Below are 17317 nucleotides of genomic sequence, written 5' to 3'. Positions count from 1 at the left end.
TAACTTAATCTCTTCTCCAAAGGGTCTGTCCAATCTTTCACAGTTCATTTCTGTTATCAGTTAATCTCTATCTTGTTACAAAATTCAAAAGATTCCAGTAAGTAATCCTGGCAATTTTAAATATGAATTTGAGAATATACAATGGAATTTATGCACTTCATATATGCATCTTATTGGAAGACACTGCTTTATTTAATGTTATAAACATCACTAATAAACATTCAGTGGACAATTTTAGACAGGATTTTAATGACATCACAGACCTGGAAACAAAGCTTACATTATTACACTGTAATAGAGAATTTTCATGTATTATTCAGATTCTTACCAGATCCTTCTTAGTTTCTAAAATGTCACTCTATCCAATAAGCAAGCTCAAAATTATATGGACATTTTCTCAGTACTAAGGAAAAATCATTTTTTATATATTTATATTTTAGTGTTGGAACTACCATTATTTTAGCTATGTGATTATTAGGTGATCTTATTAGGAAATGAGAAATCTCACAGTCTATACCTAGTTATTTTCCCTCAAACATTCTCATTAGATAACTACATTAATTATACATTTTCATCAAAAGATCACATCAAGAGTGTGGGATGGGTGGCCTATCTTCCAGGATTATATAGTAAAAGGTAAACTAATTAGGATAAAGGATATTTTTAAGATGTGTTAACTTGAATTATAATAACACTAAATAATGCGAGAAAACAGCAACTCCAATTTTTTTCAAATACAGCTTTGTATTATAATTGAGGTCTTATATTATTTCTTGGAAATTATTGTTAAGAATATAATTTGAATATGTTGCATGAATAATACGGAGCCAGAAAAGGTATAATGAAGTCACTCTGCAGAGGGCCTTAAAAAGTAGACTGACAAGTAACAGCAATATTACATTTGCTTTTAAAGATTCAGTACTAGTTTTCAAAATGCTAAAATGTTTGATGAAAGTAAAATAGAAGTTTGGAATTTCAAAAGTGAGAGAATACTACTTCATAGTGGTATCAAATAGGTTACAAATTTATTGACTGCTTCAATGAACCCACATATTTTTGCTCGCAAACTCCATGCTAGGTTCACTTCTAGGCACTGGAATAAAAAAATAAACAAGGCAGATATGGTCCCTGTTCTCATTAAGCTTCCACTCTGGCCAAATTAAACAACAAGAAAATACCATAAACAAGAAAACTATGATAAATGCTCCATAGAAAGTAAGCAAAGTTCAAGAGTGACCCGGTGGGTACTTTTTTTCTTTTTCATATAATTATTTTTTACTGGCAAGCAACTTTCAGTACTTCAATGAAAAGGGATGAGGAAATGGAGATTTCCGATATTTTGCTAGGTGGGATAAATTTTTATTTTTTGTTTTAACAAAAAAGATATCTTTGACTGAATGAATCTTTTGTCTTCTCCCTCAAATGGCTAGAAATAGTAGGTTAGATTTCACTATCTTAGGTTAAAAAAATGTTTTCGAGGACTCAAATTACTGAAAGGCTAGCTGTGATTAAACGATGTTCTATATGAACAATAATGTCATCTTATAAAATACATACACCTCTTCAAAGCACTTTCAAATGATTTTTTATTGAGGTATCACTGACATATAACATATTTGTTTCAGGTGTAAAATGTCATGAAGTTCGTTTTCATATATATTATGAAATGATTGCAATAAATGTACTTAACATCTATCATCCCACATAATTATGAATTTTTATTTCTTGCGATGAGAACTTTTAAGGCCTACTTCCTTAACACATTTCAAATGGATAAAATAGTATTATTAACCAAAGTCACCATGCTGTACACTACAGCCCAAGACTTATAACTGGAAACTTGAACCTTCGGACCACCTTCACCAATGTGGCTACTTTTAATTAGGTTGCCAAGGGAAGGCCTCTCTGAAGATGTGGCATCTAGCAGGTCTGAGTGATGAAGCCAGCAGTGTGAAGTGCAGATGGGAGGGCATCCGTGCAGAGCGCTGCAGCCAAGGGAAATGTCCCAAGGCAGGAAGAAGCTCAACATGTTTGAAGAGCTCCATCAACGTCCATTTGGCTGTGGCGGAGTGGATAAGGAGGAGAGTGGGGGGCAATAAACTCAGAGATTGGGGTGGGGGATGTGGGCATCTCATGTAGTATATTTCAGGTTGGGATGGCGATTAATAATTATGTTCTCAGAGGAATGGGAAATGATGGAAGTTTTTTAAGCTGAAAAATGACATGATTTGCTTTCATTTTAAAAGGATTACTTAGGCCTCTGTGTGGAGACTGGATTACACGGGGGAGGAGCAGGGAAATGAGTGTGAGCTCATTGCAGTAGCACAGGTGAGAAAATGTAGTGTCATAAACTGACACGGTGAGAGCAGCAGAGAGAGAAGAGCAGCAGAGGTATGCTGTGGTGGCATAAAGGTCAGGGTTGCTTCTGGATTGGATATGGAGCAGGAAGGAGAAAAGAATCAAAGAACATGCAGGTTTTTGGCTTGAGCAACTGGGTTTATGGATAATGATACGATAAAGTAAGATGGGGAACACTGATGACACAGGGGTCAAAGGAGGACAGACATCCAGGTGCAGATACTAAGCAAGCAGTTGGCTTTACAGGTGTGGAGCTGGAAGGGGAGATCAGAGTCAGAGATACAAATTTTGGAGTTATCAGTATATGAATGGTATTTAGAGCCAGGGGCCTGGATGAGGTCAGCTAAGAGGAGCTGACTGCTTGAAAAGGTTGCCTATAAAATGCCTGAAAAATATTCTATTGTGGTTGAACATTAAGTTCGTAGAGGAATAGAATTTAGGGGAAAGATGATGAGTTGAGTTTTTAACAGGTTATATTTGAAGTGATCTAAGTGAAGATGGTTAAGTGGGAAGTAAGATATGAGCCTAGAGTTGAGGGAGAGAGCTGAGCTTGAGATAGTAAGAAGCTAAACGTTACTGTGTATCCCAAACGTGCTAGGAACACTACCAGGTACCATGCACATATTTTAAAATTACTAATCCTTACATAGCTGTTTTTCAAGGTATCTTGTTATATGGAAGATGAGGAAACAGAGGATCAAAGAATTAACTAGCCCAAGGTCACAGCTTAATAAGCAGCTGAGTGCAGATTCAAATTTAGGTGTGCAAAACTCAGCATAGTTCTTTGTTCTGCTACAGTTTCCTTCACAGAAAAGCATAACAGACAGCGTGTGATACAGACAGCTTGTGAAATTGTTCAGGTTTGTAAGTGGAACAAAGGCATTTAATACACTTAGGAAACATTCATAAGCAACTGAAAATTGGGGACATGAAATAATTGCTTCTCAGTGTTTTCCTAGGAAATGGTTTTATTGAACTAGAAGGTAATTCAGGATGTCATCAAGCTATCACCTTGTTGCCCAAAGTTGAGAAGGAAAAATAACTATCACTTAGTTCCGATAAATTCATTTTGGCTTGCTGCATACAGACTTGCTCTGAGTGAATGGTATTCTAGTGACTGACTTGCCACCTGGAAATAAAGTTGGGTATAACCGTTTCACCCCAAAGGGCAAAAAAAAAAAAAAAAGTCAGATCATATTCGTAGTAATGATATAACAACTCAGGGTAAGCCTGAGAAGTTATCAGTAGATTTTTTGACTCAAAGAAGTGGCTGCAAAGATTCATAGTATGCAGAAATAAATGCAGCATTAACAATTTTAGGAGCAAATCAAGCTTTGTTTTGAAGTCTATAATATCATCAATTCATTATAGTAGTACGTATTTAACACTATACTGTTTATCAGCGACCATTTATTATATTCAAATATAAGGAATTGCTAAGGCATATGAACCAACTCATATATTTAAAGGCATATATATATATATATATATATATATATATATATAAAGAGCATGAATACCTTGAATTCTCTACATTATGTACTAGAATAGGGATAAACTGGTAGAAAATTAATGTGGTAGTTGACACAGCCTTGGGATATTATTCATGTCTCTAGCCTTTTAGATATTAAAAACTACTTCAAGAATTAATAATCAGAGAATAGAACACATATTGATGAGATACAACCTCTTGGTTAAAAAAAGTAAGAATATGCCAGTATCAAAGTATTACCCCTCAGAGGGGTTATTTTCCTTATGCTTTCCGTAATGAGTGAGGCAGGAGTTGGTGGGATATAGACAGCCATTAGAACTCGTGGCCCCACTAAAGGGAAGTCAGGAGGGGACCAGGGCCAAGGCCTCACAGTAAACAAGGGGCCACTTCCTGAACATCCGGGGAATTCAGCGTGAAAAGCAAAGGGGTCTTCCTAGCAACAAGCCCCTGCCGATCCTGTAAACTTCTTTCTTTTTGGCTTACAAACCCTAGACACTGCAGGTCTAACAGCCTCCGCTCTTGGGGCTCCTCCCATTTAGAGGGAATCTTTTTCTTTCCTTGTCACTCCTCTTTAAAAACTTTGCTGGTTGCTCCATACTCTTGTCTGCTGGCTTCATTTTTTATTGCCTCCAAGATGCGATCCTGGGAAAAACAGCATCTCAAGTATTAACATTAGGAAAATACAGGCTGATACTTGATGTTAGTGTCCTAATGACTGAGTTCTGGCATTGTTTGGTGGTAGGATAAAACAATTTGTGCTTTTTGCACTTCAGCTTTGAAGAACAATCTTTTGAAAAGTAAGACTACATCGATTTATTAGGAATGTCAATCCTGGTTTCTGTAGGATAAACTCCCCTTAGATAGTATGCCTCACAAGGGCGTAAGCCGTGTTTGTTTTTCACCTCTGCATCCTGAAAAGCAAACCAAAGCACATACAACATGAAGGGGAGAGTCTCCAGAGGTGGGAGGTAGGAAGTACCAGAGGCAGGTGGTAGCAGGAGTGTGTGGTGGAGAGAACAGCTTGGGGGCGCAGACAGGGGAGGGTGCGAAGAAAGAGGGGAGACCAGAGCCAGGGGGAGACCAGAGCCAGGGGGAGCCAGTGATACCAGTAGGACAGGGCAGGAGAGAAGGGGGCAAGGAGAGTGAGAGAGGAGTAGAGAGGGAGGACAGTCAGCAGGAAAGGGGGTTTACGATCCCCAGTGACGGGAGAGAGAAAAGGCAGGTGGGCCGGTGTGAGCGAGAGGGCGTGGACAAAGCAAAGAGGACTGTGTTTGAAAGCATGTGCCTCCTACCAGGAGCTAAAGATTCATTCATTAAAATTCAAATTAATTTCATTCATTCAAATTAATTCTGAACTCTATTTCCTTTAATAAAAGTTTAATTCTGAAATTATCAGAATCAATTCTATGGCAAATTAAAGAGTATGGTTAAGAGTACGGGGTTGGATAGCACTGCCGTTCAGAAGCCTGGAGGCCGGGCGGGGAGGGGTGGGGGCAGTTTCCTGGAATCCTCTGAGCACTGGTAAAGGAGCATCGCATCATACCTAGTAAGGGTGCAGAGAATATAGATGGCACTGATGTCCCCCGCCAGGCATCGTCCGAAGTGTTTTATATGTACTCACTACAATCTTTTGAGGTGAGAAAACTGAGGCATTTAGGCGGCAGTAACCTGTCCTGAGTCACAGATCTGGTAAGAAGCTTTCAATCTAACAGTCTGGTCTCAGAGTTTGTGTTTTTAATCACTACGTACAATGCTTTCTCAAAAAGATTAAGATAAGGAATATAAACACAGTTTGAGAATGTAGCTACCTTCAAAAGTAACAGATCCTATTCATGATCAAATGAAATCCTAGCTAGAGAAATAAGCCTCTTTCATACAGCTTCTAAAGGAGAATCTGGGTAATAAAAGATAAAGTCAGGAGAAAATAAATCAAAGGTCCATTATAACCAATGCATTTCACCAGTAATGGCTTCTTGAATGAAATACCTTTAGTTTAGACTTTTTTTCTCTTCTTTTCTCTCTTCTTTCATATAATCAATCTGCTGCTAGAATTACATATTTTCTTCAAAATTACTCTTGGGACTGGCCCCCCCGCCCACCCCTTCTCCTGAGGGACCCAGCCAGGGCACCACAGATGGATTAATAAAACAAGAATTTGGAGCAAGAGAGGTGACTGTCAGTGTCAGTGGAGATGAGCCAACGGCTTTAAGGAAGTTCACTTGAACTGAAACATTTTAATTGCTCTTCAAATCCAAAATCACTGAGAATCTGTAGTGGGTGTGAAGACATGAATCAGTGTTAGCAGTCTGTGGTGACTGTGCCTAAGAGAACACTTAGGTCAGGGAAGAAGAGGAAGAAAGGGGAAAGGGGGTTTCTCTTCCCAGCCACTGCCTTGTGCACGAAGCAATTCCTGCAGTCTTGGGGCATTCCGCATGATGTACTGTGGGAACGTGAGGATCAAATGGGAGTAGAATTTTAAAGCTCTGCAGATTTCTCCCTATAAGCAAGAAAGACATATACTCACTTTTTTATTGTAGATGTCCCCAAGCATTGTACTTGCTCTCACAACATCCAGGCTTTGAAAATTGTTTCTTGCAATTTTCACAACTTTTTTCAAGTACTTAATTGCTTCTGTCATCTCTCCTTGGCTGGAATAAATAAAACAGGAAACTACTGAGGTATTATCTCACTTCTAAGTATTATCTCCCCATACTGTGACTTATAATGCCACAGTAAAGAGAAGATATTTCATGTCTTTGCTTTAGAAAGTGCAAGATGGTTATGAGGATAATGAAATGCAAAGTGTAAATTTAAAACATATGTGGCTTGTCTTTTTTGGAGTATAGAGTGAGTTAAAACTTAAACCTTTCAACCCTCGTGTTGCTGGTGGGACTATATAACGGTGCTTTGGAAAAGAACTTGGCAGTCCCTCAAAAATTTTAATGTACAGTTACCATATGACCCAGCAATTCCACTCCTACCCAAGAGAAAAGAAAACATACGTCCACACAAAAAACTTGTACATGAACGCTCATAGCAGTGTTATTCATAATAGCCAAGAAGTGGAAGCAACCCAAATGCCTGTCAATTGAATGGGTAAGTGAAATATAGTAGAGTCATACAAAGGGGTTTTTCAGCCATGACAAGTAATGAAGTTGAATATGCTTACATGCTAGGTTAAACCTTGAAAACATGCTAAATGAAAGAAGCCAGTCACAAAAAAAAATCACATACTATATGATTCCTTACACAGAATGTCCAGAATAGACAGAAAGTAGGTTAGTGGCTATCAGAGGCTGGGGAGAAGAGGGAAAGGGGAATGGCTACTAATGGGCATGAGGCTTCTTTTTGGAGTAACAAAAATGATTTGAAATTAAACAATGGCGGTGGTTGCACAGCTCTGTAAATATACTAAAAAGTACTGAATTGTAGGCTTTAAAAAGTGAGTTGTATGGTATATGAATTATATTCAATAAAGCTTTTATCTAACAAATAAAATAAAACCCTTAAAAAGGGTGAAATTTTCCATACTCCTTTGCAAATGAAGCCAATCCTTTGCAGGGAAGCATATATAATTCATAAAATATTTGCTGGAGATATTAGAATAACTGTGATGAAAACTGGGTCTGAAATCCACCAACTAGATTTTGTTGTGATATGCCACTGCGATTTTGGAGATTGTTGAAGCAATTCAAGTTACAAACACTGACTTTTTGGCCTAATCTTTTTTCTTTCATAGAGAATAGAGGGCGCATCATTTAAAATAAAGGTTTCAATGTATCAGATTCAGGAACTTCTACTATTTGAATTCTGCTCTCATTTTATAAATCTGAATCCCAAACAATTAGTTCCTCATGATCTGAATGCTACCTCAAGGATTTACAAATCTTAGTTTCGTATAAGTAAGAGCTAAACAGCGAGGGGAGAAAGGAGTGGAAAGAGTCTAAAGGTTATTCTAAAAGAGGGAATTATTTGAAAGCCAGTCTAAAAAGACAGACTCTTTTAGGAGTCAGGTGAAGTGATGTCCTATGTGAAGAACACGTGGGGACCTACTGAAAGAGGTATATTCTCATAAAGGCAAAGGAGATTAAAAATCAAGGTGAAAAATTTTTTAGCAACCTAAGAGACAGACAGTAATTTTGAAAACAGCTGCATTCAAGGTACAATATGCTGTAACTATCTTTACAGAGCCAGTTGAAGCCAAAGTCCAGTCCAGGGAACATGTGATTGCTGATTTGAGATGTGCCATAAAAAATTAAAATGTTATGGACAAAGCAAGAAATAATTTCAAAATAATGGCTCCAAATTAAGTAGGCAGAATAAATTCAATATCTGTTGAATGCCTGAATTTTTTTTTAGCCAATCCCTAAACAGAATAGTGACTCTAAGATTACATGCAATTCCCTTGTTAAATTTTGCCAGAACCATTGAAATTCATTATTAATGGATAAAACCCAAAATATAGAGATTTAAAAGTAACAGAAAAACCTATAATTGTGTTCAGTGGAATATAGTAAAGGAAAAACTCTAACTCCAGAATGTCTCCGAACCCCCTTGGCTTTCATAGTCAGCAATTCCCAGTGAGCATCTGTGTCATGACCCTTAATAAATCAGAAGATGAAATTCTGGAATACAGAGGTTGTTTAGAAATTGAGCTACTTCTTGCATGAACATTTCTTTACGTTTATACAGGAAGGATTTACCCATAGGAGCTCCAGATAGCATGGTGGCCAATGTGGCATATAAAGAAGTTTTGCTGTAAGTGTATAAGTTATTGCAATTATAAGAAAACTTAGTAATATTATTACCACATTTCACAGATTCTAAAGCACACGTTTTTCCACATTTTAACATTGTGAAATCAGGATCTCTTACAACACGTGGTATCTTATAATCTGCATCAGACAATGAGCAGTCAGGCCATAGTTATTGCTGCGGGAATGAACTTGGTTTATATTCCTGGACACGACAGAACAATCACAATGCCTTGATTTTTCTGTCAACAATTATTTAAAGACAGTTTTGGAAAGGAATATGAGGACTGGTTGTTTTCTTAAAACCTTTCACTGAAATCTTCTCGAAGACAAAGTGCCAACTTCAAATTGTCAAGTGATTGGCAGAGTTTTCATAACTGGGAAGAAAATACTAGACATGAAATTAGGGCACTATTTTCAGAAAGGCTATAGAACCAATGTTCTCGATAACACAAAAGGTAATATGTATGAAAAATATGATAGTGACAATTCTGAGTTAAAAGTGATACAGAAGAACTGGACTTTGCAGAGATTTTGAGGGATACATTTATTTTATTTTTTATATAAATACTCAAGAGTAATTATAAAAATATGTACGAGTCTAAATAGCTCTTTTATTAAGCATAAAATTGGAATTCTAAGCAATAATAAAGTATTATATCACAGTTTTAGAATATTTTTCTTTCTTGGTAGTATATAAGGTACATCTTCCAATAGAAAGAATCTTCGATTCAGTGAAATTTGGAAATAAAACTACTCCCTTAGCATAATGGACTAGGTTAGTTCAATGGCCAGCAAATTTTTTTATTAAAACTTTCTGGAAAGTTTAAAATTTACATTGAATTTATTATATATGTAAGATGTGACTAGAACAATTAGATTGAATAACTCTAAAACTGGTCTAATTATATTTCTAATAAGTCTCTATTTGTATTAATTTAATTGTATGCAAAAGTTAACTTACCTAAATTTTTGTGCTTATGTTTATATCATGTATGTCTAGTTATAAAGCAATCAAATACCCAGCAGTGTTCTGCTTACATGTGGGCATGAAAATATCAATGGTTCCAAAGCTTACAAATTCATTTGCAAACTGGCATTCATTTTCCTGGCTGCAGTTAAAATAGCAAATTTAACATTCACCCCAAATCTCTGAGCAAATAAAACTCAACACAGAGTCATTTTTTCCCATCAGTGTCTGTAAGAGATGATTGATGAGCTATGTATTATTACCATATGCAATAAATAGTTGAGAAAACGCCTTTTCAAAAGCAGTATAAAAGGTAATATTTGATTTTGAGTGGCAAGAATTGGAGATTTTTCACATCAGAAGTGGTCACTATATTGAATAAGTTCATGAAAAAATGTATTAATAAGTTTAGAGTATTCATAAAATAATCCCATGAATGCAGTGTGTATGTAAATCACTATTGGACAAATTAAAAATCATTTGGCTCTTTCACAAAAGCAACTAGAATGAGAAGGGATGCTATGTTTACAACCAAGGGGAAGAGTTATCTAAGATTGGAACTCACATTCAACTTGGAAAAAAACATCTAGCTACTTTTTATTTCCTATTTTTAATTATTTTTTTAAATTAAGGAATAATCAACATATATTAGTTTCAGAGTACAATATAATGATTTGACACTTGCATATTCTGCAAAATGATCAGAATAGTAAGTCTAGTCACCATCTGTCACCATCCAATGTTACAATCTTTTTTCTTCTTATGATGAGAACTTTCAATATTCACATTCTCTTTGCAACCTTCAAATATGCACTACAACACCACTGACTACAGTCACAATGTGGCGTACCGCTTCCCCACGAACCATTCATTTCACAAATGGAAGTCTGTACCTCCTGACCTTCTTCATGCATCTCACCTCCCTCCAGTGCCCCCCAGCAACCAACACTGTTCTTTGTATCTATGAGTTTTGTTGTTTTGTTTGTTCATTTTGTTTTTAGATTACCCATTTGAGTGAGATCATATGGTATTTGTCTTTGTCTGACTTACTTAATTTAGTGCAATATCTTCATTGTCCATCCATGCTAGTCACAAAGAGCAAGATTCGTTCTTTTTTTTTTAAATGAATGAGTAGTATTCCACTGTGTGTGTGTGTGTGAATCTATATATAGACACACCATATCTTCTTAATTTATCCATCAGTGGACACTCAGGTTGTTTCCATACCTTGGCTATTGTAAATAATGTTGCACCGAACGTAGGGGTGCACATATCTTCTTGAATTAGTGCTTTAGTTTCCTTCAGATAAACACCCAGAAATGGAATTGTTATCAGATGGTAGTTCTATTTGTAATCTTTTGAGGAAACTTCATACTGTTTTACATAGTGGCTGTACCAATTTACATTTCTCTACAAACAGTCCATGGGGGTTCCCTTTTCTCTACATCCACACCCACACTTGTTATTTCTTGTCTGGTCAATAATTGTCATTCTAACAGGTATGAGGTGATGTCTCACTGTGGTTTTGATTTGCATTTCCCTGATGATTAGTGATGCTGAGCATCTTTTCATGTTCTCCCTCCCTCCCTTCCATCCTTGTGTCCTTGTCTGGTTTTAGTATCAGAGTAATGCTGGCATCACAAAGTGAATTTAGAAGTGTTCCCTCTTCTTCAATTTTTTGGAATAGATTGAGAAATATAGGTATTAAATCTTTAAATATTTGGTAGAATTCACCATTGAAGCCATCTGGTCCTGAAATTTTATTTGTTAGGAGGCTTTTGATTACTGATTGAATCTCCTTAATAGTAATTGGCCGATTAGATTTTTTATTTCCTCATGAGTCAGTCTTAGAAGATTTTATGTTTCTAGGAACTTATTTATTTCTTCTAGGTTGTCCAGTTGGTTGGCATATAATTGTTCATGTAGTCTCATGACCCTTTGTATTTCTGTGGTATCATTTATAACATCTTTTTCTGATTTTATTTGAGCCCTCTCTTTTCTTTGTGAGTCTGTCTAAAAGTTCGTCAATTTTGTGATCTTTTCAACCACCTATTAGTTTCATTAGTCTTTTCTATTGTCTTTATCATCTCTCCTTCATTTGTTTCTGCTCTGATCTTTGTTATTTCTTTCCTTCTAATAACTCTGGATTTTGTTTATTCTCTTTCTTTTTTGTTTTGGTGTGATGTTAGATTGTTTACTTGAGATTTTTCTTGTTTCTTGAGGTAGGGTTGTATCACTATAAGCTGCCCTCTTAGTACTGTTTTTCTGCATCCCATAGATTTTGGTGAGTTTTATTTCCATTCATTTGTCTCTAAGTATTTTCTTATTTTCCCTTTGATCTCTTTTTGACCAATTGGTTTTTCAGTAGTGTGTTGTCTAATACACACATATTTGTGATTTTTCTGTTTTTCTTCTTGTGATTAATTTCTAGTTTCATATCATGATGGTCAAAAATGCTAGATAGAATTTCAACCTTCTTGTTGAGACTTGCTTTGTGGCCTAACATGTGACCTATCCAGGAAAATATTCCATGTGCATCAGACACATGTGTATTCTGCTGCTTTGGATGGAATGTTTTATATATATCTATTAAGTACACCTGGCCTAATGTGTCATGTAAGGCCAATGTTTTCTTATTGCTTTCTGTTTGGACGATCTGTCCATTGAAAGTCCCCTACCATTATTGTGTTGCTGTCAATTTCACCTATATTTAGATGCTCCTATGTTGGGTTTATAAATATTTGTAAATGTTACGTCCTCTCGTTGAATTGACCCTCTATCATTATGTAATGCCCTTCTTTGCTTTTATTACAGTCTTTGTTTTAAAGTATATTTTATCTGATACAAGTATAGGTACCCCAGCTTTGTTCTGGTTTCCATTTGCATGGAACATCTTCTCCATTCCTTCACTTTCAGTCTATGTGTGTCTTTACACTGAAGTGAATTTGTTGTAAGCAGCATACAGGTAAGTCCTGTTTTTTTTTTAAATCCATTCAGCCACTCTGTCTTTTGATTGAGACTTTAGTCCATTTACAGTTAAAAGTAATTATTGATAGGTATGTACATATTGTCATTTTGTAAACTGTTTTCTGGATGTTTTTGCAGATCCTCTCCGTTCCTTTCTTCTCTTGCTTGGTAACTTTTTTCGTGTTATATTTACATTCCTTTCTTATTATCTTTTGTGTATCAATTATAGGTATTTGCATTGTGTTTACCATGAGAGTCACATCTAACAGCCTATATACATAACAGTCTTTTGTAAGTTGATTGCAATTTAAATTTGAAGCATTCTTAAACTCTACATTTTTACTACCCATTCCTCCACATTTTATGTTTTCAATGTCACATTTTACAATCTTATTTTGTGTATCCCTTAACTGATTATTGCAGTTATTTTTACTACTTTTGTCTTTTAACCTTCTTGGTAGCTTTGTAATAAATATACTACCCTTATTATTTATTTATCTTTTCCAGTGAGATTTATATTTTCATATATTTTCTTTTTACCAATTAATGCTCTTTCTTTTCAGCTTAGAGAATTCCTTCAACATTTCTCTTAGGGCCAGCTTAGTGCTGATGAACTCCTTTAGTTTTTGCATGTCTGGAAAACTTTCTCTCTCCTTCAATTCTGGATATCTTTGGCTGGAATTTTTTCCTTTCAGCATATTGAATATATCATGATTGTCCATATACAGGCTTAGCTGTGATAGATATTATAATTTGTCTATGGTACTTTGAAACCTAGAGCACATTCATTTGAATATCTTTACAAGAGCAATCCTAGTATTTGTGGGTAAATTTAGTCTTAAAAGGCAACCAAAAGAGCCAAATCTAGCAAATACAATGGTGATCTCAAAGTATCCATATACATTTGAAAAACTGTAATATGTATTGTGGGAGACATCTTTCAAGTTCACTGTTTTTACAATTCTATCCAAGGCCTTCCCATCCCCTCCATTAAATGCTTACTATGCTTACTTCAGGCAATTTCATGTACTACTACGTCATACCCTAGCTCCTATATGCACATGTCTGGCAAATCTTATTTCTAACCCTGATTTTCCCCTATACTTCACAGTCATATTTCCAATTGCAGATGTACTAAGCATGCAAAGGAAGATAGTTCCCTCCAAATGATGTCATCCAATGATGAGGTTGATGGAACTTTCAGAAATCCTCTGTAGGAAACTCTTTCACAGTGCAGTGGTATAAAGCATTCACAGGTGATTTAATGAATTTTGTTCCAAAAATGGGGTTACCCATAAAGATTATTCATGGTGTTTTTTAAGTGTGATTCTAAATCTTCTGGCAGCTTCCAAAGGTTAAGCCCACTTCTCAAACGATGATGTGCTGTTTAGGGGCGATTCTAAAGAAGCCCTCCAGGCTTAGGAAGTATAGGTAACCCTTGAATGACACAGGTTTGAACTGTGCAGGTCCACTTATACACAGATTTTTTTCAATAAACATATTGGAAAATTATTGGAGATTTGTGACAGCCTGAAAAAACATTTTCTTTTCTCTAGCTTTATTGTAAGAATACAGTGTATAATATGTGTAACATATTAAATATGTTACTATTTATGCTATCAGTAAGGCCTCTAGTCAACAGTAGGCTATTAATAGTAAAGTTTTTGAGGAGTCAGGTTTATAAGGATTTTTAACTGTGTAGAGAGAGGGTTGGCTTCTCTAACAACTGCATTTTTCAAGGGTCAATGGTATTTCAAAGGAGTTTAGTTTTAATCATATGTGGAGAAACTAGAGGTATCAACTTCCATAACCTCCCCAAATTTGATGAGAACAACATTCACTTTCATAGGTAAGTTGTGGTAAATTTATAAAAGTAAGTTAGATTACTTTGAAGTCACAGTATGCTATGGTGGATATTAGAGAGATCTTGGCTTGACTCTTGGCCTGGCCTCTTAGATGACTCACTTTGATCACATGTGCATTCATTCTCGCCTTTGGTTTCCTTCTTTTTAAAATGGAATATTATGAATTGTCATCTCATAAGTTGTTGTGAGATGAAAAATTACACACACACACATATATATATATATATGGCCTGGCACACAGTAGCTATTCAATAAATGACAGCTGATATTATTATGACCTCTCTGTGAAATAACAAAAAGCTATTGTACCCATAGCTCTACTTGATATTATCTACCACCAGCTGAGGAGATAAGTCAAGTTAGAGAAGCATTATTTTTTGAAGTTCTTCCATTATTCAAGGAATTAAATACCATAATTTGAAAGTATACTCTATAAGACAGGTAGATAAAGTCCTAGTGTCTGTTTTCTAGGTGGCAGGGTCAAAGAGCTAACACTTATTGTACACTTATCAAATGCATTCTTTTTCCTTTTTTACTGGTGAAAGAATGCTTTACTTACCAGAAATTGAATAGAATTTCACATTCCTGAAGTTGTGAATATTGCTTTTCATGTCTGTTCTCACTTCTTCACAGCAAAATTATACTAACCTTCCACATTTAGGCATAACTCGATTCTCCAGAAAAATTATGAATTGTTTGAAGAATATTTCAACATTGAAGAAATGCAGACATGGAGTAAAACACCATGAGAGGTGCATTCATTAGTTTAATTTAAATATTTTTTTGTGTGGAACAATTGAAATAATATTGAGAAGAGCTCAAGAGTATACAAATATTAATCAATAAAATAACATATTACTTAGAATTTGAGCAAACTTGTGTATTTCTGGGACTAGAAATGTTTTATCAAATTGATACTCTCCAAGCTCTTTCTTGGATTGTAATATTCAAGAAAAAAATTACTGAAGTAAGAAAAAAAAACTTCTTTGCATATTACCTTCAAGTCTTAGGGAAAAATTATTATTCTTATTTAGCTAAAATAGACTCACTGAAGCTTATTTATGTTTATGTCCCTAAAAGCTGATATATTTTTGACGGAAGTACATTTTAGATTAGGTTTGGCCTGCTAAGGATTGTTAAATCACAACATACACAAACAAAGAAACAAATTCAGTAAACAAGAAGCACAAACAGTATAAATATAACTATTGTTGAGTGAGTTCAATTGTTTTTCTTCCAAAGGAGCAACAGATCTTCAAAGCATCCAAAATTATCTGGAACTCTTTCTAACAACTAATGCTAGAGGAAAAGTCTTTCTATTATAAATTATATGCTCTGCTCAATGAAGGTACAGTCCTACAGCTAACAAAGTTGTTAATATAGCATCTGAAATATAAACATTGTATGTTGCTTTAAAGGTTTTCCAAATTTAAAAGTTAGCTTTAAATTCCAGTCTTTCTTTGGATGGGAAAGAATCAAATATTTTCTTACAGAAAAGCACAGATTATTTGTCTAAGTTAAAGGACCAAGGTTAAAATGTTAGACAAATATTAATTCCACTTTTCTATATGCAGTGCACAGGTGCAACTTGAACAGCATATTATATGGTATAATCATTAAATTCATTCAACCAGACCTTAGAGAGTTAAAAACATATATTCTGAGGAACAGGACTCCTCGGTCCAAAGAATGAGAATGAAACAGTGCAGAATATTTGTGTATCAAGGTGATTCCAGTTTCCAACTGGGAAAACAGGACTGTTAACACCCACATCCCCTGACAACTGTCCAATTATGTATATCACACTTGGCCTACTGTTTGCAGTAGAAGTAATCAATAAAGGATGTGGTTGAGTGAACATAGATTTTGGTTGAACCAATGCATGAAAACTTAATCATTTACTCAGAGAGAGGAAATCAAATAGAGCAGAGATGAAACAGCCACTGAGGGGTTTGTGGATTGTGCCACCAAGTTTGTGGGCCACAGATGACAGTAATAAGGCAAATGGAATCAGTGACAGGAGAAAATGTAAAAAGCTGTTGTTAATTTCATGAATTAATAGAAATGTTTTGATGTATTTTGGGGGGTCATTTTAAGGAAATTTCACATCGAAGCCTGGATGTTCCATTTTAAAGAATATATGAAAATTACTAGGGCATGTCTTTTCTCTGAAGCAAGAAGAAATTAATTTTCAGCTATAACAGAAAGGTAATTTTCACACTTGAAACTTTTTACTGATTGATTTAAAGATCTCCACTGTGGGAAGTTTTCTAGGAAATAATTTAACCTGAGTTTGCACGGAAACCTACAATTGGTATGGAATAAACCCAGAGATGGGCTAGATGTGACCAATGATTCTTGAACAACCCTCATTTAAAATTTTTTCCCCCTAGGTTCTTTTTTAAAGTCATCCTGATTTGGAGAGTTATGGCATTTCAGTAAATGAGACAAAAAAAAAATATTACCTTAAGGAAAATCATGGACTTTTTTTCCCTTTGTATTTACTCAAATTGTCTATGTATGTAATAATCATATTTACTTGGTAATTTTTCAACTCTCTCTCTCTGTTTTATGGACCATAATTCTGGCTTTTATAGCTGTGTCATAAGCAATTGTTATCATTTTAGAGTATCAACTCTTTTCACCAGTATTCCAAGGAGAGAGAAAAAAAGACATTGTAAATGCTTTTTTTCTGAAACCCTTTGTGCAATTAATATCATTCAGGCCAATAGCAAAAATAACAAATTCTGTCTGCTATTAAAACCCTCATCAATAACTCTAATGCCAGGGCTGGGTCCAGCGTTATCAAGTGGGCAACTCTGTATTACCAAGTCCTGGGAATGTGGCGTGTTTTTCAATTGAAGGCTCGGTATAAATTCTTATAACCATTTTAGAAGCTTTCCATCCTTAG

General features: G+C 35.3%; 1 protein-coding gene across 4 annotated transcripts in view; it reads right to left on the bottom strand.

The window, feature by feature from the left end:
- The window catches only part of TTC29 (tetratricopeptide repeat domain 29), a 265346-nt gene that overhangs the window by 110423 nt on the left and 137606 nt on the right, over window positions 1-17317 (bottom strand). For all 4 annotated transcript variants that reach the window (XM_073230446.1, XM_073230444.1, XM_073230445.1 and 1 more), the window contains one exon: window positions 6375-6498. In XM_073230446.1, coding sequence (XP_073086547.1) covers window positions 6375-6498 — 124 coding nt within the window. The remainder of the gene's footprint in view (window positions 1-6374; window positions 6499-17317) is intronic.

Source organism: Manis javanica, chromosome 3 (assembly GCF_040802235.1).
Source record: "Manis javanica isolate MJ-LG chromosome 3, MJ_LKY, whole genome shotgun sequence".
In the NCBI taxonomy this organism is placed as follows: domain Eukaryota; kingdom Metazoa; phylum Chordata; class Mammalia; order Pholidota; family Manidae; genus Manis; species Manis javanica.
Note: the sequence above shows the minus strand (reverse complement) of the source record. Positions and strands in the feature narration are given on the sequence as shown.